Below are 22,597 nucleotides of genomic sequence, written 5' to 3' on the forward strand. Positions count from 1 at the left end.
CTAAAACGCTCTGGGGAAGCGGGAGGCGGCCCCAGGCCTCGCCCGGCGCCGCGCGGGCGTTTTTTGGAGGGAAACGGCGTTGCGGGCGCCCGCGGCGCCGCTCCCGCCCCTCGCCGGGGCCGCGTCCCCGCCCCCGGCCGCCGCCCGCCCGCCCGCCCGCCCGCCCGCAGGCAGCGGAGCCGGCAGTGACCGAGCTGCGGCCGCGGCTTCCCGGCGGCTTCCCGGCTGTTCCCTCCTTGCTTCCCGGCTGCTTCCCGGCTGCTTCCCGGCGCGGCGCGGCTGCCCGAGCGAGCCATGGGTGAGCGGGGCGGGCGGCGCGGCCGGGCCGGGGGCTGCAGCCCGCGGAGCGGAGCGGGGCCCGGGGGCGGCGGCGCGGGGCTCGGGGCTCCCCGCGCAGCGCTCCCTGAGGGGAAACGGGGGGCGGAAACAGCATAGCGAGGGTCTGGTTTTTGGACGCCGTTGTATGAAGGCAGCCCGGGATATGTGTATGCAAGTGTGTGTATTTTTTATTATTTTTTAATATATGTCTTTCCCCCCCCACGGTGCCCTGTCCTGCCGAGGCTGGGGGGCTGCGGTGCATGCGAGGCCAGGCGGGACGCCCCCCGGGTTAGGGGGTGACCCCCGGCTTAGGGGGGTATCCTCAACACCCCCTCTCCACCCCAGTCCTGGTGCGTCCCCTGCACCGCTCGCTTGGGCAAAGTTACATTTTTGCCCCGAGGTGTCTGGGTAGTTAAGGGAGAGGAAGGACGGGCTTGGAGGACCTGGGTATTTATACGTTATTATATTTACATCGCGCTTTGCAAAATGTTTGAGATACCCGTGGTGCAGCACCTAGCGCGTTCCTGCTGTTAGCACCAGGAAATCCTACAGGTTTTTAGGGTTAGCGCCGTTCAGCAGTTCCCAGTCTCATAGCCTGGGTTCTGTGATCTTCCGAGGGAATGGGCCTGCAGAAGGAATAAAAACTGATGGCTTCTGCTTTCCAACTTAGGGGAGGACTCAGCTCGCGTAAGGGCACAAGCACGAGCGGGGCCCAGGACAGGCTTTGCCATGCACGGGGGTCGGGTTGGGCGCCCGCATCCCTCCCGCAAGCAGCGTTTTCAGCCACGCCACCTCCCGCAAGCTCCCCCCGCGAGCAGCAGCGCACCCGGGAGATTAACCCGTAAGGAAAGTTGGGAAGTTTCACATGAATGGCAGGAAGCAATGCAGCTGGCTCCCCAGTCGGGTTTGCCCCTGGCATTGCCGCCTCACTTAGAGGCTGCGGCTGCCGAAGCAGAACGGCCCGAGCGTGTCCGTGTGGTAATGTGCATGTTCCGATGCCGGCGCTGTCTTCTCTGCTTTTAATTAAGCAAAAAAACATTAAAAAAAAAAAGTAATTGCATAGCCAAAGCCCAAGGAAGCTGACAATTCCCATGGTGGTTACTTTGTTAAGTTAATTCATGTCGCCTAACTTCTTAATTCCCAAATGCCTGTGAACTGGTTTGCTCGTCACCTAGCTCAGTAAAGATCGGAGTGCTGTGATATTGTGGCCCTTTCAAGCCCCCTTTCCAGGTTTGAAAAACCCTTTAAAGAAATGTGAAAGCACTTCTTCTTGCTGACCTTCAACTCTGAAAGTTATGAAGTACCTATATCGCCTGTATTATCTTTCCCCCCAAGCTTTTCTTTTCTCCTTGTGTATTCTGTTACATGTCCTCTTTTGGACTGTTTTCACTATGTATACTTTTAAAATTTGCTATTAAATGAAACCATAGTGTTGAGAGCCTCTCATATCTTTGTATTGTCTTAATGCGTACTCTGTAATAATGGATTGATGTCAAGTAAATGTGGGAATGGGGATGAAAGAATGAAAAATGGTTTTATTCCAACTTGCTTATTAAGAAAAGAGTGTCCAATGCATTCACTGGGTTACAACATCTTATTTTGGGCAATAGGGAATAAAATATATTAGGTAGTATTTCATGTGCAATCATTCCTAAGCGTCTTCGCTGTTAGTTCTGTAAAATTGGCTTTTCCCTCGGTAAATTAAATTGCATGGGATTTGAAATCTAAAAGCTGTTTTAAATCTTTGTAAATAATTTATCTTTTGAAGAAGCAAATCTGTACTTTAGTACTAAAATCTTAGGAAAATATTAGAGTTAGCCTTGTAACTTGTGAGCCTACAACAATGTATAACACGCATGCTTCATGTCCCTATTGTCCGAATCGTAATGATTGAGGGAAAAATAAGGGAAGTGGAAAGAAGAGAACATTTCTTGCATGTTTTGCTGATAGTATTTGCACTAAACTCCACATTCTGCTATCACTTTTCTTCCAACTCTTCTTAGATTATCTAGTTATGCCTAACTAGGTAACTGTGTCGTAATCAGTCAGGAGTGGAGATGTCTAAGGCAATTTCAGATTAAATGTCCAAAAAGAAGTCACCAGAAAAAAAAAAAAAGGCAGCCTTTGTCAGCTGGTGAAATAGTCCCTCATGAATGCAGCATTTTGTGTATGCTATTACATAACTGTTGCTTTGCTGTTATGTAGGCTGAGGCTAATTTGACTATCTAACCAGGGTTTATTTGGAGTTTCAGCTCCACACCGAGCTTGCTGATCCGGTTGCAAAGATATATTTGACTGTTTCTAGTTAGGACCATTTGCATAGGTCTTACTCATGCAAAACTTTTGTGGAAGACTGGCCCACTGAGACTGATTTTTTTTTCTTCCCCCCTTCTTTCTCCTCTCTCTCAGAGCTGCTGGGAGTCCATCACTGTCACTGATTTCATTAGGCTTTTGGCTCGCTCAGCACTTCTGACCGTCTGACCCATTGTGTTTAACAACATTTACGGTTTACATCGGCTGTAGGGTCGTCAGTAAAAAGCAGCCGACTGCTTTGTGCGTCTTGGGGGAGAAGAGCCAGCCATTAGTGTCTTATACTGCAGCACAAACTTTCCCAAATCTTGATTTGGGGCAGAGGCTTATTTTACAAAACTAACAAAAGAATGGAAAACTCTTTTTTTCCCCCCTAAACTACATAAGTAAATAATTACTACATAAATAACACGGAAAATATAGTTTCTTGGGAACTGCGTGTAATTTTATATCTTTTCCTATTTTTGCTCTCCCCAAAAGTCGCTTTTAAATAAGAAACAAGGTTGGGCTAGGTATGTATGTTTTTTTTTGTTTGTTTGTTTGTTTTTTTAAGATACTGAGGAGATACAATGTCCGTGAGCAGGGATCAAAATGAAGTCTTTCTTCATATGTTCTGTCCTCGTGTCCAGTCCCTTTGTAGCTCCTCACTCGTTACTGCTCCCTTGCAGCACCCCTACCCTACAAGAGTCCTCAGGGGCCTTTCCCTGTGACACTCCTGGGCCATCGTCCTGCACACAAGACCTTCTGCAGTGCATCCTGCTCCCCCCCATATCAGCTGCTTCTGCGTTGCCCGGAGCTTCTTGCTGTGTCCCCGGCCTGGGCCATCCCTTTCCCATAGGCAGCGGCTCCGAGAGTTCCACTTCTTGTAGTTCTACTGCACGTAGAAAAGCTCTTTGCTTTTATGTAAAACATGTTCAAAGTAGGTTCAGATATTCCCTAAACCATGCTTTCTTCTTAAAAACAGCTGGGGGCAAATCCTGAAAGAAAATCTCTTTCTTCCTATTCAGCTGTACACTTTGTCCAGGCAGGACTGGAGATCTTTTGTGTGTCACATTAATAGTGAAATCTGAATAGTACTGGTCATTAACCATGGCTACATTTCAATTGCAGAGACTTGTAGTCCATATTTTGTCAAATCTTGCGTCTATGAATATATCTGAATATATGGAACTTTCATCCTAAAAAAAGAAAAAAAACCACTAGTATGTAATTTTCTCTGATATGAAATATTAAATTGTATACTTCCTTCTTCCTCAATTTCTCTAACACCTGATTAGGCTATTAAAAAGTACTTAATTTTGCCTTCTTGACATAATCTTTCTTGCCTGAAAAGACACCGGGGAAGAAAAGGTTGTGCGTTTTGGGTATTTCCCAGCATTTTAATTGATTTGTGGTTTCACCATGTTTACAGATTCTCTCTTGCTCTCTGTAGAAGCATGGTTCAGTAATGTAGGAAATCTGTTTTTGCCCGTGTGAATAACGGAACGTGTGATACATACCCTTTCAGGATCTATCAGGAAAGCGTGCAGGCTTGCAGACACGATGCCCTGGAGAGCTCAACCGTGGCCGTGTTCCACTCCCTGCCTCTCAGAATGTCTCTGGAACCTCTTAGACCAGTTGAAATGTGCATGTCACTTTTAATGTTTTAAGCGTTTAAGTATTAAATTATTTTCTTAAACAGGATGCCTTTAATCAAATTTGCTTCTGTATGTTGTTATTCCAGCAGTCGCCGCATTGCACACATCATTTTTATGCTTTTCTTTTCCCCCATATCCTTAGTTTTTTTCATTACTGCTATCTGAAGTCCCAACTTCTCCCAAATAGCTTCGCTGAAATCCTGGGGTTTCCCTGCTCTCCTTTCGTCCCACGCTTTTACATGCCAACCACCGCTGCCTCTCGCTCCTCCCGGGAGCTGCTCCCTGAGGCTGCACCAGCAGTTTCTCCCTTTGCACCTGCATGGTCGACTCTCCACTTAACCTTCATGTGACCGTAAGAGACTTCAAAGTTGTTGCTATTTAGGTTAAATTATTGGGTCTCAGTTGAGCCTTCTTGGCTCTGCACAAAGCCAGGAGCTTTAACTGGGAATATCACCGTGAAAATACCCGATATGGGCAAAAGACCAAATAGAGCCATGAAGGGTAAGGTGACTCTCCCAGGTTTATGCTAAGTTTGCAACAGTGCTGGAAATGGAATTAGTATCTCCAAGATCTCTCCCAGCATTTCTTCCATGGCTAGGCATGAACTCCTCGTAGGTGGGACATCAAGGTAGCTCTACTCTTATAGCACCCTGTTACTCGTCTTACACAGACGTAGTGGAGAGCAATGGGTATGAGAAGAGTCTGACCATCCAGCGTAACACGCGGATAGGATCATATGGACTGTTTGGTCCTCACTGTTTTGTTGCTTTCTTCTTCTGCTCTCTTTTGGTGCTGTCAGTCTCACTCTCCATAATTATTTGTCTCTAGTCGTGGTTTTGTAGGGAGGAGTTTAGAAAGCTATGGGAAATCAGGGTCTTTTTGTTCTCTGTGTGTGTTTTGTTTGTTCTTTTTTTCATGTGTTGTTTGGCTGGTAGCAATTTCAATATGTGAATGGAACTTGTTTCATTAATAGAAAGATGTTTCTAAAAGAGTTACTGAGTGACATAAAATGCAGTGCTTTGACATTCACCATTTCTCTGTGTGTTTTATGCTTTGACACTTGAATCCATGTGACACATGGAAAATTTTAGCCTTAAGTAATACCTACAGCAGCAGATTTCAGGAATGCTTGTGTATTTAGTGAGTGAGGTTTCTTGGCTGGGGAAAGAACTTTGAAAATGAAGGTGGTGCAAAGGTGGTGGAAACTTGTGTCATGAAGAAAAATGGACTTCATGAAATTTTAAATTGATTTGGAGTATCCAGCTTCAGGTACAGCCTTTATAATTGTGTAGGCTATTTTAAAAATGTTTTACTAGGAGCATAGGGGAACCAGTGCATATTGCAGCCTGAAACTCTGCCTATATGTATGTTTCTTCAGTGCCAAAGAAAATATATGTATTGCCCAAGTCTAAGCCATATAGAAATTGTAGCAAGTAGAATTGCAATGATGGTAAACAGGACAAAATTTGCTCTTAACGTTACTTACTCATAAGAACACAGCTACCTTGCCTTCAAATGCTGGTTTGTGGGCTGGCAATTGGAAGGAGCAGCTGCTCTACAGTCCATGTAGATCCAAGAAACACAGAGTAAATGATGGGAGCCCAGTCGGGGAAGGATTATGCTTAGCTACGTACCTTTAATGTACATTTAAATGACATTTCCGAACTGTTTGAAGCGTCTCTTTGGGGTTATTAGTGCTTTTGCAGAGCCAGAGCTGTGGTACCTGCTGCTACTGGCTGCCCAAAGAGGAGAGCGACATTCTCATGGTGCCACCAAGCTGAGCCTGCTGTGGACATTCCCACATCTCTGTTTTAATCTATGTTTTCTACCTTTTAATCCATGTTTTTTTTCAGTTTGGGCACTAGAAAGTTCCTTGTGGCTTTTAAATTCTGAACCTGAGGTGTGCCGTGGGCAGGGTAAATGTGAACATGAGATGCACGTTCTCACGTCTGTGCCCTTTGCGAGGAGGCTCGTGGCAGATTCGGCGCTGGAACCCAGCATCTCTTCAAGAGAGATTTCGCACTGGTATTTTAAACTCCTGGGATTTATGTCTTTTCGGCTTTCCTCTGCAACATGAGTATTTTATGACATGAGAGAATGCTTTCAGTAAACTAAAAGTCTTTTTAAAGCTGTTCAGATTCTGGGAACTTCTGTCAGGATTTGTTGGAATGAAGTAATCAACTCATGTGATGCCTACATATCTGCTGCAAGTTTGAACTAGTGCAGATTTCTGAGCGGATCTTAATTGCTATTTCCTATTTCTTTTTCTATTAAATTGATTGCTTCCATATTTTTTCTATTAAATTCATTTTAATTTTCTTCTTTTGTTGGAGGGGTGAAAAAAGGGAAAAGACTGCTGGGAGGCTTGCTGTGTGTGTATAAACTTCGGCTTTTGTTACCAGAACTGTGTTGACATAAATGTCATGCACTTTCCTCAAACAAAAGTGTAAAATGAGATGTCGTATTTGTTAGGGGCACAGCTGAAAATCAGTTTGCCACATGGAACTTCCCTTGTGGGAGATTAAATGTTCTTCTTGAGCTGCTTAGACACGTAAGGCAAAGAAGCTGAGGGTCAAGAGAGATGACTAATGGAAGTATTTGAAGCTGAGAGCTTTTGGTGCAAGCACAGGGACCTACTCCAAGAGCCCACAGCCTGCAAGGTGCGCTAAATAACGTGTCCTATAACGTCTGCTTGGGCTCTGATGGGCATCGGTACGAAAGCCAGGGCTCCTGAAATCTGAGGTATTTGTCATACAGTGGCAGGGAGATAGAATAATCTATTGCCCGCTGCCCAGCGAATGCAGTTACTAGGTCCTAAGGCTGCATTAAGCCAGAATTTTATGTAGGCAAATACACAAATGCAGCGCAGAGAGGGTTTTGCTGCACCATATGCTAGACTAATTATTTTCCTGATGCAGTGTCTTCACTTCATAGATGCCTCCCTTGCTGCGTGCTGAAATTAACATGCCAATTTCTCATGCTCTTTAATTGGTGAAAATCTGGCATGTTGATTAATACCTGTAAACTTAAAAAAAACAATGACATGGAACGAAAACAGTTCAGTCACCTTGCTATTTGGAGCCTTTTCTTATAAGTTCCCCCCTTAAATGATTTTAAAACTTTTTGAAAATACACATTTTTTCCTTCAAAGTTGACCTAGTCTCTGTTAAATAGAGACCAGTGTGAGAATAAATAATGGATATTTAATCTTTAACCACCTCCTCAAATAAGAAGCAGCAGAGCAGAACTTTATCTGGTGCTGTCTGCCACTGATACACTTGCAAAACCGTGACTGAGAAGGAATCAGTGTTGTCTACCACATATTGAATTCTTCCTGCTTTACCATGGAAATGTAAGAGGAGTAGAAAAGAATCAAGAAGGGATAAAGACTTTTGGAAACCGTGATATCTTAAAGAAGCCTTGACAGACCGAAAGTGAGTATTTTGGGAGTGTGTGGAACAGAAAGAAAGCCCACATGAAGTAGCAGCTTTAGTGAAGACTTGACTTGTTGCTTTAAACAGTCTGTGGATTTCATTAACATGAATTTCTTACTGCAAAACTGCATTTTTGGATTTTCTTAGCTTTCCCATGGCTGTCCTCAGAAAACTGCTAAATGTTTTCCCCATTAGAGTCCCCTCCCCGAAATGCCCCAACACGGTTCAGGCGCTTTTGATCAGCCTTGCGGAGAGGAAGTGTTGGGACCTCATGGTCGCGCTTTGTTCTTCCCACCCTCTAATCTCTTTTCTGTGATCTGCTGTGGACTGTATGTGTGTATAGATACGTAGTACCCTGATCCCATTTTTCCTATTTTTAAGATGTGCTCTTTAAGTTTTGCTTTCTGGAGACCATTGGTTTAATTTGTTTCCGCTTCTTCAGTTCAAAATATTTCCTTTTCTTTCACTGGATAATATTCACCTCTTCACCGTCTCTTGTCCTACTCTGAAGTCAGTTGCTAGGTGAATAGTATCCCTTTATGTAGTAGTTCTGTGTTTTAATTTTCTTCTCCTGTTTCTTTGTATAGTGCCAGATTTTGTCTGTCTTGTCTTTTCCTGCCTTTGGACAATTTTATATTGGCTTTTGATCTTCCATTGAATAGTTTCTCCTCGAGATGGTGGCCAGGAGCACTTGTTGTTTCTGCATGCTTATGTGGCTTGCTGTCTTGCTTGTAGTAGATGAGAACTGCCGTGACACAATTAGGCGATGAACTTTGAATTTGCAGATATGTTTTCTGCAGATGGTGTATTTCTGCAATAGATGCTAGCTTTTTTCTTTCTTTCTATTTTGCATTAAATTATGTTCTCCTGTTACAGAAAGAAAAAAAAATGTGTTCTTAAATTGTTTTCCCCAAAAAAATACTTGTTGCAGAGAAACAACTCTAACATTAAAAAAGTGTAATACCAAATGATTTACTGGAGGGAAGTGGCAGGCTTGACTTTCTGTTTGTATAGTAACAGAAGAGCACAGCGCATGTGCAATATCAAGTGTTCTTGCCAAGGCTAACAGCAAAACCCCAGCTGCAATTATATAGTAATGTTTAATAAAAATTTAGTGATAATAATAAGCATTTAAGCATTTATTTGGAAAAGTGATATTTCTGTTTACTGATTCTTCCTCTAGCATGCTCAGTGAGTCCCTGTGCAGAACTGAGCAAAGTTGTGTGCAGACTTCATAGGAAGATGCAAAAGGGGAGCTGCAGTGACTATGATCAGCCACAAAGCGAGTTCCTACCCTGGAGCTTTCCCTCTGTTTCCCGTGGCACAGTGCAGGTTTATAGATTCAAAAATGCCATCGTGCCCGCTTAAGTTCGCAGCTGCTATAATCCTTCTTAAAATAGTTGATCCTTAACCCTTTGTTTTTTAGGGGTGTGGATGGGAAGACCAGTAGGAGGGAAAAATGCCTTTTTCTCTTTCATATATGTTTGTGAGCATGACAGCTGTGCCCACTTTCCACATGGTCAGTAGCCTGTCTTCATCTCCGTGTGCAAAATGTCCCATATGTTAGGTCATGTACTTAGTAAATTAACTAAGTGTTTTACATTGCCTTACTTGGAAAATATGTCATATTTTTCATTGCATATGCCTCATGTCTCCGACATTTGTGTTCTGCATTTACACCATGTTATTAAATCTGTAGAAAAAGCAGCTAGTAGTTACAGAAGAAAATGTGGGGATATCCATTATAAAAATCCCACTTTTGTAGCTTCCCTTGGTTGTTTATATGGCAGATCTCTAAGAAAACTCTTATCTCCCTAAGGAATCACTCATTTAAGGGATCTCGGAAACTGAGCGCTGAACTGCGCTGAACTGCGCTCACCTTGAATCCATCAACATGTTCCATTTAGAAAAAGAACTCCTCCAGAATTTACTAGTATTTTAATACTGTTGTATTAAAATTGTAATTTAAACTGCATTAAAATACCAATAGTACAATATTAATTGTATTAAAATAGGAATAGTGTTTTAATAGTATTTAATACTGCCATTTTAATAGCATTCCCTTGTGCCAGGCTAAGTTACAACAGCATCCCAAAAGTGAATTCATTCCGAACTGCTGCATGTAGTCCATCAGACATTCAGGACAGGATGTAACTCCCAGGCCCTCAGAACCAGACTGGCAGGTAGAACCTTTGCTTTTTGGTGGCAGACATGGTTGGAGCGGTGACATTTGTGGCCTTCAGGCGTGACAGCTGCCATGTACTGCCCTTGGTCCCAAGGGGGATGGCTGGGAAGAGCTCCCAAGTGGCAGTCTGTATCTCAGGCCGCCATGAACACTCAGCTTCTTATGCTGGTGCTTCCTGCCAGGAGATGCTGGCAGCTAATTGAAAATCCTTCCTGTAGGGTTGCAAAGGCTTTTTAAGAAGCTTTCACCTTTATTATCTCAGAAACCAGCTCTTTTTCCTTGACTGTGTCGTGCCAAGACAGCTGGGTTCGTCTTAAGTGCTACCGAAATGAATCTCAAGAGGACAGCCGGTCTGCAGCCCTTCTTAGCCATGCCCCGGCTCCTGGTGGCCCTTGGGTTGGCCAGCAGCGTGACATGGGGCCTGTGCAGCTGCAGAACAAAATGCAAGATGTGACTTGGGCACCTGTTACCCTTCCCCACATATCCTTCCCCGTACATTAGCGTGCAGACCTTTTCCTTCCTGCATTGCTCCACGTTCAGCCGGAGCGTGTGCGCCCTTACCTGGAGCGCGGCTGGTGGGAGTTTGCTCTAGGAAACACGGACCTTTCCAACCGTTGGTCCTGGCAGCCTTCTCCCCGCGGAGGCTCCGGGAAGCAGGCAGTGCTGCGCTGCCAGCGAGCTGTACCACTGTCTTTGGTTTCCCCCATAGCTATGGTGAGCCTTCCTGTGGCCCAGGAATGCACAAACTGGAGATAATCTAGGGAAATGTGCAGCTCTACATGCTAATTAGTTCGGGTCCTGGTACTGGTCAGGGAAGTGCAGCAGCTTCCTGCCCCCCGAGGGGTTTCTGGGTTTGCCTTTGACTTTTGCCGAGAAAAAAATACTGCATAGTAATTAGAATTAACCTGACCTGCTTTAGAGGAGCCTGATTTGAATTAGGGCATGATTATTAACTGTACAAGTATTTTGCTTTCCCTCTCCTCCCCTAGCGCTTCAATAGCTCAGTAAAATCCACCGGGCTGATGCCTGCTGAGGTGCTGGCTGAAGCCACTCATCTTTGTAGGGAAAAGAAGGGCTTAGCTGGCATGAATGGCAAGGGCCCAGGCAGAGGTGTGGGGCCAACCACGAAGCTTCTTGGTGGCTACTGTCCGCCCTCAGAAAGCCAGGACTGTGAGAGCAGAGAGGGGCATGAAAAGGTAATTTTACTGCATACATAACTTTACTGAATATTATTCTTGCCATGACTACCTGAAGCATTAACTAACAAAATTAAATCTCTTAAGTAGTTACCCTGAAAGTTCTCTGCGGTCTAACGGCATTGCCTTCTGTATGCAGACACACTCCAGGAGAAAGCAAAACTTTCACTAGAAAACAATCTGTGTTTAATAACTCAGTGCAAGGGCATTTCGCAGAGCTTTAATCTCAAAGCACGGAAAACATGTTGGTTTGAATGTTCAGAGTCTCTGTGTTACAGCTTTCTTTCATGTGAACTTTAAAATGTGCCTACGTTTTCTTTATATATAGATGACACCATTTAAGTGTCAAGCTTGTTTTTGTAAGGAACATGTTTTTTGTATGAATGTGGGTTTTGATCATTAAAGTTCATTTTAAACAAGAAGCATTTTGAATTGGATTTTCCTGTCACAATTAGCAAATTAGGTTTTAGTTTAACCTCTCAGTTAACTAGAGATATATCAAATTTGCCATGTTAAAGTTGGTATTTGTTCTTCAAGGCATTTTTTCAGACAAGATCCATAGAAAGCTACATTTCTTTTAAAGTTGTTTTTTTCCAGTACAGTGCCTGGTTGCTCTGAACCAATTTGCTTTGTTTTGCTGTACAATGGTGTGGTAAGGCCCTCCATATGTGTGACCTCTGTTGATGGGACAAATATTCTCCTCTTTTCACTGTTGTTTATTTTTATAGCATTTAAGAAGTTGATGTTGGCAGGAGAATAAAAACAGTAGGATTTTTTTTTTTAATCCAGACAGCTAGGATGGAATTGGGAAGATCTTTCCCAACTAGGATGGGATTTGGGAAGAACTACTAAGAAGAGCATTCTCACTCTCATAAGCCATTGAGCCTTTTTTGGTGAAAAATACGTTTGTGAGAATAGAGGCCGCTAAACGTAAAGCCTTTTGGCCTTGTGAAATGTTTAAGGTTTGATAATCTGCAAACATGACAGCCCCTTCTGCCTAAGAAGTGCTGTGTTGCAAGGTATCAGTAGCCTGTGCTACCTGTGAGACATCCCGTGTCCCTCAGGGAGGGCTTGCTCTGTCCTCTCCTTAGTGCCTTTGCAGGAGGTTGTGCTCCCTCCTTCTGGGCTCCTAAGCGCCACAACATCTTTCTTTGCTCTCTGTTCCCGCTCCTTTCCAGCCATTGTCCCTTGTAGTCCTTGTGAATGCTCACAAGATCACAAGACCCGCTGTTATTTTGCTGGGCTTTTGTTCAGTGTTTGCTTTCTGAGCACTTAGTGTCTGGTACTTACTTCAAAGTGGAAATCTGCTTTCCCTTGCCGCAGTACAAGATGCAGGTTTTCCTATTTGTGTTGGAACCGGGTCTTAAGACTGCACTGGATTTTGATAACCTTGGCGATGGGATTGAAAGAGGCAGTTCAAGTGCGGCTGGGGAGCCTCTCTTCCAAGGTGGTGCTAGGACCTTTGCACTTACCTTGGGGAAAAAGAAGGCTAAATCTGTCCCATGCGTCTTGTGTCTGCCTTTTACACTCTTACCTTATGTCTGGGGCTTACAGCTGCAGGCCCATAAGGAAGCACAAATGCTAGGCAAATCTAGAGTCGATAAGCACATGTGAAGGACCTGGGTCCGAAGGGAGCATATCTGGAACAGGAGCCATGAAGCAAGGAATATGTCTTGGTAGGTGGTGCATCCTTAGGTAGGCTTACAGGTTCAGAAGGAAAAGTGTTCTTTTCTAACATCAGGACTGCTACATTTTCAGTTCTCAAAATATTTCATGCTTTTTCCTCCACCTTTTTCCCCAAACAAGATCTTGCTATGAAGTTATTGCCAGTGTTTGAACGGTGTAATCTCTCTGCCTGATATATGCATTCCCTATTCAGCAGTCACTGAGAAGCAACCAAAAAATTGTTGCAAGTGTTTAAAACCAATAAATTTCAACGTCATGGGGAGTTTCACAGGAATGCCATTAAGGAAATCGTTACCAAACTGACGTAAGCATCATATTTTTTTGCTTTGCAGACTGCATTTTCCAGACAAACTTTGTCATAACGGAGTAGTTCGGAAACAGCGGTTAGTGGGTCAGACAGACCCAGAGGGCTACGCTGGGTTTTGTTCAGCCAAATGTTAGTGCTTTTTAATCAACGCCGAGTTCTGTGTACGACACTCTCTTCCTCCCCCAAAGCCATAACAGAATAAAAACGGATGTTCCGTGGGGTCATGCACAACATCTGTCCGTTTCTAGAGCAGTTAGGAGTGAGCAACGAGCAAGGGGAGCTGCTCTCAGCGACGGGTGCAGTTGCAGCATCGTGGCCTGCTTATGTTATCATAAGGGCCTGAGCCCAGGACCAAAGCTGCCTTTGGAAGGAGAAAGAGAATTTCTGTTCACATTTCATGCAAGGCTTTTAAGAAAAAGGTATAGAATTCCTGTAAAACCATATCCTTAAAATTGGGAGTACAACTAATTCACAGTGCTGTGAAATAATTGCCTAGATTTCCTTTCTTCCCCCCTGTAAAACCTCATAGGCGTTGGACTACTTCACATTAGGGAATTATTATTATTATTTTTTACAAATCTCACTGCTGCCACCTGTTCAGTCTCTAGTAAATGTAATTAACATGATGGTAAAAATGCTGGAGGCTTTGGAGTCTCAAGTCTGAACAGCTTATGCATTCCCTGGAATAGACCATGTGTTAATTGGGCTATCCTAGTAAGTTTCAATATGTCTTGATGTGGGTCTTTCTTCTTTTAACACTAACCCTCATGCAGACCAATTTCATTAAAAAAAAAAAAACACTATTACAATAAAAGAGCCTCGGTGGACATTTAATGCAGACATCTTTAATTTGAAGATTTTACATTCAACTGAACTTCTCCTGATTAATAGGAGTATATTAAATTGATTCCCAAAACAGACTTAAAAATAAAAAAGGGTTTAAAGGGATTCATAAATCATGAAATACTTTTAATTATAATATGATCCACACCACATGCTTTGTTGCAAGAACCCAGTGTTGGAAAGTGTGATTGAGGATAAGTGCCATGGTAGCAGGTAGTTCTGGTGGAAGTGAAGCACACTGTAGCTTGGATACAAATAAACAGAGCATTGGTTCATTTATTGGTTTTGCCTGAAAACGTAATTACTGGATTCTAGCGCCTGATTCAGGCTAGCTACAAGGTAACACACATGGACACGTTGACTTTGAACTTATTTTTTTTTCCAGAGTCACGCAACACTTTCTTTTTACAACTCTGTTGCTACCATTGCTTTCTATTTAGCAATCAAATTCAGCGCAGTAAGCAAACATTTGGTCCGTTTATTGTGGTAGAGATTGTAACGTAAATTATGTTCTTCCAATATAATTGCAAAGTGTATTCTGGTTGCGTGGTTTTCATGGTTGCAAAATATATTGAAAGTGCTAACACTTACTTGAAAGCAGTGCTTCTAACAGAAACATAAAAGTGTTTTTAAATGATGGATTGATTGCCATGCCTGCAGGAGAACACGTTGCTGGTGCTTTTCCAAATTGCATTTTTCATAAATGCATAAAAGTACAAAGAAAAACCCAGATGCCTGCTAATTTTTCAATAGCAGCGTGCTTGTGAGCAAACTGCACTTACTAGGCCACTCCTCTTAAGTAGACGCTCCCCCCTCTGTGTGCGTTTGTCAATAAAAATTCATACTTTGATACACAGAGGATTTGAAATTTTTGTTACATATTGCAAATCAGCTTCTCGTCTCCAAAATGCTGGAACTCTTTTGGGTATGGGAGTACACAGGCTGCACATAGCAGCTAGGTGGCAGAGACTGCGCCTTGTTAAATAAAGTGCTGCTTTGCAGCGCGACTTCGTGCTTTTACCGCTGTGGCTCTTCTGCTGTCCTCTGTCACGTTCTGCGTATACCTGTTGTACCTTGTGCGTGTGTCAATTAAAGTGCTCTCGTGCAAACAGGTTTGGTTCATGAGTCTGAGTGGAACAGAAGCTTAGAATGTAAATATTTGGGAGCAGGGGCTGTTTCCTATGTTTGTGTAATCACTCAGCTGAGCTGAAGCTTCACTCTAATTAAGGGATCTAGATCCTTTTTGTAATGCAGCAATTACGCAAGCAGTGTGGGGGGAAAAAGCTTTCTCTGTTTTAAGATGTACTGCTCCTTCACAAAGGGTGCCTTTTATTGTAAAATTAAATTGACTTGAAATGTAAATGCCATTAGTAACAAACACTGGGCCCTATCAGGAAAATTTCTAAATCCATTTGATTGCTGGTGCCCGGTCGCAGTTTGTTCCATCCTTTGTTGGGCATTGCTCATTTGTGGAGATGCTAGGTCATTTTCGGATGCTTCCTTAAATTCCGGTCCTTCCAATCCTTTTCTTTTGATGCTTGGCTGATACCCACTGCAGTCCGGAGGGGAAGCCAGGGAAGACTTATGCCTGACTCTACACGTATCTCTGAACTTCAAGACGGAGCCTTCATTAAGGTTGGCAGCTCTTAGACTAAACAGTTAAAGTGGTTAGGATGAAACACTTTCCTATGAGAGTAACAAGATTATTTAGGATTCTCCAGTTAGACTCTTGCAAAGGTGATATGAAGCATATTCATGTTTTTTGATGAAAGAAAGCACTTAAAAAAAACCCAAACATGACCAGCATCCAGAAAATCACTTCATCAGAAATTGTGGCCCAGTTTTCCTGGATTGTTCTGTGTAAAACGCTGGATCAGAAATGTGTGAAAGGGCTGTTTGTGTCCAGTGTCCATCCATGGCAGTGGATTTCCTAGTCTTCAAGGGAACAGTCTGCAGGCTACCTGTGCTGTGCCAAGAACATGAAAATTATTTCTGAGTATATAATCTTATAAGAGTTACACCAGTTAACATGCTTTAAGAAGAGTTGAAGTAGTTTTATTGAATAAGAAAAATGTTATTTTGATTGGAAAATAAGTGCCTTTATATAAAACAGAGTTCTAAAGAAAATGCCTGAGGATGTAGAACTTAGTATTTTCTTTAAATAACAATTTTATGTCCAACATCTTTACCAAGAACATGATGTCCTAAAAATTAATGAAAAGGATCAGTGGATCCTACTTATATATATTGAATATTGAACAGTAGAAGTCTTAAGTAGCAACTGAATAATTTGTGGAGTTGCTGCAAAGTCCTTTCAGTCACTCATGCTTTTTAATGCCCGTTTTGAATATTCTAGCCAGAGATCACATTGCACTACAGGAAGCGCAGTCCGATGAACACATTTTCATTAATTTTCCCCAAGGTATTTTCACAGGAACAAGAATATTGGCTTAGCAACATGCGAAGCTGTTTATTAAGGCAATATGGTGTAGTATTTAATGTCCTGTAATTTATGTAACTATTAAGTCATATCTGTTCCCATTTCCTAGTTATGTGACTTTGGGCAAATAAGTTTAACCCTTGTGGCTCACTTCTGTTTCTTCTAGTTAGGGATTCTGGATGCTTAGAGGGAAATTGCTGCCTTCTGGGGGGATAATGATGAAGAAGTTTCCCTGTGGGAAAAGCATGGGCCTTAGAGTTGCAAATGTAATTCCTGTGTGTTCTCAGCATTTTCAACTACTGCGCGTGTCTGAACCCTAAAAAAGGAGTTGTATCTGAAAAAGGCCCATGAATCTTCCTGATATCTCCTTTCCAATCATATAGTAGAAGGTTGGAAGAAGAAACAAGCTTCAGCTGAGGAGAGAGTCACCGTCTTGTCTTTCAGAAACAAATGACATATTTTTCCTGCAATTTAGTTGTCTTCCAGCAATCTCCCTGCACTTTGTGTTTCCTCTCTGCTTTTCCATGTATATTTGCCTAGATATGAAAGAGAGAAAGAGCCTTAAGAAATGAAGAGCACTAAGAACCATGCCCTGTTTGCAAGCCAGCCCGTTGCGTCTTTCTGTAATTACTTGGGATGCATGATTAACACTTTAATAAAGGTGATGGAGGGACCTCTGCTTCTCTTCCTTGCCTGAGAAAGAGCTCTCTGAGAGGATTTATTTAGGGCTTTACGATGACTAATCACATTTCTTAATGTTTGCATGCTCAAAGGGTCTTGAATGGGGAAACTCTTCTATTCTTTCTAGGTCCTGAACCCCTTCTTAAGACTCACAGATCCTTCTTGCTCTGTCTACCCATCTTTCACAGTGAATTGTTTCTTATGCTCTGTAAATAAAGTTAGCTGCGTGCTCTTGATGGTAAGTCAAGTGCAGGAAAAGATCCAACCACTGGAACGGGGAAGAGAAATATTTGCTGTGAACCCCTGTGAGGTGCTAATCCCCGAGCCTTGGGAAGAGAAGATGCAGAACTTGGGGAATGAGCGAGCTCTGAGCTGAAGGGGAGAGGGGCAATAAATAGGGGGGATTGCAGAAGAGCTACGGAAGGCTGTACATGCAGAAAAATGGAAAGTCGTGGGAAAAGAAACTTTTCTTGCCTATTGCAAAATATTAAAAACATTGTAAATGGAAAGGGAGTTTGGTTTTGTGCCTTGGACCCTGTGAATGGAATATTTTAGCTTTGATTTATATCCACAAGCAACTTGCATATATAATTTAATGTATTTTTACTTCTGTGGATGTCAGTGTATGCATTTTATTTTGGGTGCATAACACTAACAATGGAACCCGGCATAAATCATCAGGAATTTGAACAGTGTGCCTGTTTCATAATGTAGTACTTGGTTTCCACTGTTAAATTATTATGAGTTATGGCTTAGCATCTGTTTGGCCATATCAGAGAGAGACACATAGCAAATCACGGGAGAGAGAGTATGCGTGACTATAACTCATTAAGACTTTAAGCATAACTAATTTCTCTCTCTTTCTCTCCCTACCCTCTTCATAAAACATCTCATTTTCAGAGTTACTGACTTGCATATAGAAGTAGTTTCTCGCCCGAGTTGTCCCTTTCTAGCCTCGGGGCAGGATTGCTTACCAATTAAATGTGAGATTCGCAGTCCAAATCAGAGGAATTTAGGAAGCCTTGTCAATATATCAGATTTTTCAAGGCATCTGCAGCACTTGATGTGTTTTATCTCCAGGACGCAGGGTGCTGCTTTCAGTGATATCCGTTCTTAATGAATAGCTTTCACTGCAGCAAGGTCCAAATCCCAACGCTGAATATGGCAGATCTGATAAAAGCAGCAGGATTAGACCTCGTTTTGGCTCTTACTGTGTCCGCTGTGAACTTCAATAATGTATTTTCATGATGTTTGTGAGATAATCCTAGTTTTTGCTGCTTGATTTATTTCTGACAACTCTGAAGGCCAATGAATATGGTATTTTCTGGAATGAAGAGTGTGCTTGGGGAGATCGGGGGGAAGCTGTTTTTGTTCTTTTGTTTTTAATTCTTCTTCCATAGAAGACACAGTGTCCTACAAACAGATAGAACAATTACTATATTCCATTTTAGCACAGAATCACAAATGGGATCTTTGGAATTAAATTTGGCGAATTGCCTGGGTATGTCCAGTTTTTAACAAGAACTGCTTTGTGCATTAGCACCCTACGCTTCCTCCCCCTTCCTCGCAACTCTGTAACTGAAGAGAGGAGGAGAAATGAAAAAAAAAAAAAAAAAAAAAGAATGAAAGCATCTGTTAGGGAGAAAATGGAGGGGAAAGAAAGGATGAAAAGAGGAGAAAAAATTCTTCCATAACAGCTGTCATTTTTTTTTCCAAAGATCTGAACAGGAGTTTTAAGTTAGTCACACTCCTGAGTATCTGATTACATATGTATACATCTTTTTTTACATTATGTGAAACATTAATTTTCGTATGGAATGCAGCTCAATTTTCAGCAGAACATCCATTTACCAAGACTTTGAACATGCATATGAGCATGGGAGTATTTGGCACAGCCTGAGACTTTCTTCTGTGAGTTATTTGTGTGTGTGCGCACATGTGAGACCTGAGACATGCTGCCGTGAAAAGGATAGATTGCTACTGAATATGGTAACCAGGTGGAGTTTTGACATGCAGTAAGATCCATGTTAAGATAATATTTTATTAAATATACCTGTTTGCAATACCTTTTTTTAAAACTTATCTAAGGATAAGTGAAAGCTCAAAGGATTATTTTTCCTGAAATAGAAATCTGTGAAAATACATATGATGATCTGAAGGCGGCAACCTGTGAAGGAAATCTTACTGTTGGTAAGACTGCATTTAACTTACTGACAAGGCAGTAGGCAAAGGTATCTCTCTTCCACATGGCCCTTTCTAGTCAGGTCTAACAGGGAGATGGATTGCAAATTGCGCTAAGGCACAGCTCAAAGATATTTTTGTGTTAGATTTAACGCAATTCAGCCTATGTACAGAACAAAATCCACTATCCTCATTTAAATGGGGATATAATCAACTACCTTGAAGTGGCTGGCACTGTCCTGCCAGCCTGTGTTGTCCACAAGCGGCAGCGCAACATCCTGGCAAACTCGGATTCACTAGTTATGATTTAGGGGCTGACTGGTGTTTTAGAAGAGTTTTGAAAATAAAACCTCCTTGGTACTGATGCATGAGAACACACTGTTTTTAATAGTTCTGCAAGACACGATGTTTCCAGGAGCTTTGGAGGTGTGAGGAAGTCCTCAGGAGGCAGCAGAGGTGTGAGGAGAGCGCGCTGGAGAGGAAGCTCCTCAGTAATGAGGAATTATGTGCAATTAATCAGTGTACAAAGAACTGGTAGCTGCATTTCTGACTCAAGCATTGCCTGTCTTTTGGAGCGCACAGTTGCACTAGGTCTGTTTTTACCAAAATCTCTAGTGCTGTGCAGTGGGGCTTGATGTGAACATGCAAGATGCTCAGTAGGATAGGGGAAAATCAGGTGATTCCAGTGTTTTCCAAGAAACAGATTTTTGACAAGATTTTTTTTTCTGGTATTTTATTATCCATGATATATAAAGTACATGATTACCTTCCATTGCCTGAAGAGCTGAAGGGAAAAAGTAGTTTAAAATATAAAAAGAGAAACCTCCAAAACTTAAAGTTCAGTTGTTCCAAATTGAACCATAAGTCATCTTACATATTTATGTATGATAGAAAATCCTGTTTTGGAAATTGCCAGTTCTGAAGCCTACTTCTCATTTTAGTATTGGAATGAGTGGGTAGATGTTTATATTACTTCAAGATAGGCTCCTAGTGGCAATTTATTATACCAGCTCTGGCTAATTTAAATATTTTCAAGCTTATTTTCTCCTTTTCTATGCTTAAGTGGAGCCAATTTTTACACCAGCCTGAAAATTTTACTTATCTTTTACAACACAGTGAGAACTATGAGTCAGAGTGAATATAAAGTTACCAAGAAATAAACGTCCCACTAAAACTGAAAACGATTTCAATGTTCATATGTAAGGCTTGCAAAATCGATGTTTTCAAAGTAGTAATTTAGGATTTTTGTGAGCATGTGCATGAGTTAATGAAGTTGCAGACTTTTGCAAAAAAAAAAAAAAAAAAAAACAACCTAGTCATGTCTTTAAGAAATGAGGGCTTCCAGAATAAGCCCCGTCCTCTAGGTGAGGTCTGAGCTTTCCTGAGAAGAAGTCACTGCAAACAAGGCAGGCTTCCAATGGGAGAGAAGTGTAGAGAAGAGGGAAAAAAGCCATTACACTCTCTCTAGCTGTGCTAGTAGGGAGCGTGGGTCACCGGGCAAAATTGAAAATTGAGAGATATGAAACTGAAGTGAATGCTGTTAATTTTGTTGAACGGTAGGAAAAGTCATTTCACAGTACCAGTGCATCAAAGGGGAATGTAAGCTCAGATATTTTAAATTTAGAGAGAGTAAAGGAAAACTCTGTTCATTTACAAGTAAATGAACTTAATAGATACAGGTTGCTTCTTCATGAGTGTTTTATTTTTGACCCCGGAGTGAGTTTCTGTAGCAAATCTCACTCATCTTTGCTGACTGCTTTGGTTCAGATCTGAGTGTGATCTTGGAGGACACAGATTGGATTCTTTTCAGGTGAAACTAAACTGAAATATGTCCTCGGGAGGACACATAAAAAGTTCCCTCTGCTGAGGATTGCTCAGTCTTTGGGATCAGGCTAGAGTGCTTTGAAATAGCCTTTCCCTCTCTTCTAAAAAAGTGTGTACAGCAGATCCTGAGACTCCAGCTGCAGCTCTTTTGCCCTATGAATCTGCTGCAAATACTTTTTAAATTCATTTTCAGTTGATTTTCCAGTAATTACTTCAAGCATGTTGATCGAACTACAGGTAGCCTTTGTGCTAAATTTGCCTGTATTTTTGTTATGTATACAATATATCTCTCTGTCTTACTTGGACGAAGAATTCCTCCTTTCTAATGCACTCCAGTGATGTGCACAATAATCACATAAATACTTTAGCAATATAGCCCTCAGTATAAATTTTATTCAAAACTCAAAAATAGCTTTACTTTTGAAGAAAACCAAACGAAGTCTTTCATTCACTTTTTATATTTATGGTGCATCCCAGTCATTCTCCTCCCTTCCTTCCCCACCCATCGCTTGCAGACTTAGGCCTCAGCTTGGGTTACTGTTCGGGTCTCAGAGTAGCACCTTTTCTAAGGTAACAACCTATTTAAAGTACGAAAAATCAACAGATCCTAGGTGTACCACAAGGTTGTGAAGTTATTGTGACTTAATTTACTTCAGCCTTTTTTGATTTGGTAGTCTGGGTAGATCACCAGGTTTGACAGCAAGCACTTACCAGGGGAAGAGGTAGAACAGTTCAGTGGTATTTAGATGGTGGTGTTGAATTGGGTGGGCTGTAATACAACTTCTGAGCTTTCAGAGAGATTATGCAGGGTAGAATAGGAAAGGAAATTTATCCTTTTCAGGGAGACTCTACCCTTGCCACAGCTGTTGTTGGTAACGTTGGAGCACCCTCGCTGTGCATATTTCTGGGGAGCAAAGAGGGCTGCTTCAGATTTGATCCCACATGCAAAACACACCTAGGATGCTCTAAGACCAGACTGTGTTGTCAGGGAAAGGATGGTTAAATGCGGAGGCCTAGGGTTTTCTTCAAAACCACACTTGTGATTTGAACTAAAATGCTCATTTTTAGGGTTTGTGTAAGTAAATGCACAATGCACTAGATGTTCAATTCCAGTGTGTTTTTGTGAAAGAACACTGCAATTCAGTCTTGGCAGTTCCTGGTTTATGAATGTTTTCCTGAAATGTCCTTAGCACTTTTTGTTTGTTTGTTTTTGGCTGGAACATATCAGTTGGTTATAATTCAGATTATATTGTCTGTCAGTGCTAAACTGCTGTGTTGCCTTTGTCAGAACTTGGCTCCAGCTGTCCACCAGAGTGGTGTGAATGGTGTTTGAGTGTGCACATCTGGCCGTTTTTGGAACAGGTTTAGTACATTCCTTTCAGTGCTGGAGTTTAATTTGCAGCTGGAAAGCAGACCAGCGCTACACTTAATTATAAAGTTGAAGATAAATGCTTTCTTTGTGACTGCTTTGTGAAAATGATTTATGGGAATTTTCTGTAACCTGGTGTGCTTCCTTCCCTTCTCCCTTCCCCAAGAGTGACATCCTGATGCTTGC

At 42.1% G+C, this 22,597-nt stretch overlaps 1 protein-coding gene across 1 annotated transcript in view; it reads left to right on the top strand.

Annotated features, from left to right (window-relative positions):
* The first annotated feature begins 260 nt into the window (after positions 1–260).
* GPM6B (glycoprotein M6B) overlaps positions 261–22,597 on the top strand; it is a 105,567-nt gene continuing 83,230 nt past the window's right edge. Inside the window, exon 1 of the mRNA XM_088520237.1 lies at positions 261–298. Within this exon, the coding sequence (XP_088376363.1) occupies positions 295–298 (4 nt within the window). The 5' untranslated portion in view covers positions 261–294. The remainder of the gene's footprint in view (positions 299–22,597) is intronic.

Source organism: Tinamus guttatus, unplaced genomic scaffold (genome assembly GCF_059628265.1).
Source record: "Tinamus guttatus ecotype Peru unplaced genomic scaffold, ASM5962826v1 Tinamus_guttatus_pri_ptg000083l, whole genome shotgun sequence".
Taxonomy (NCBI): domain Eukaryota; kingdom Metazoa; phylum Chordata; class Aves; order Tinamiformes; family Tinamidae; genus Tinamus; species Tinamus guttatus.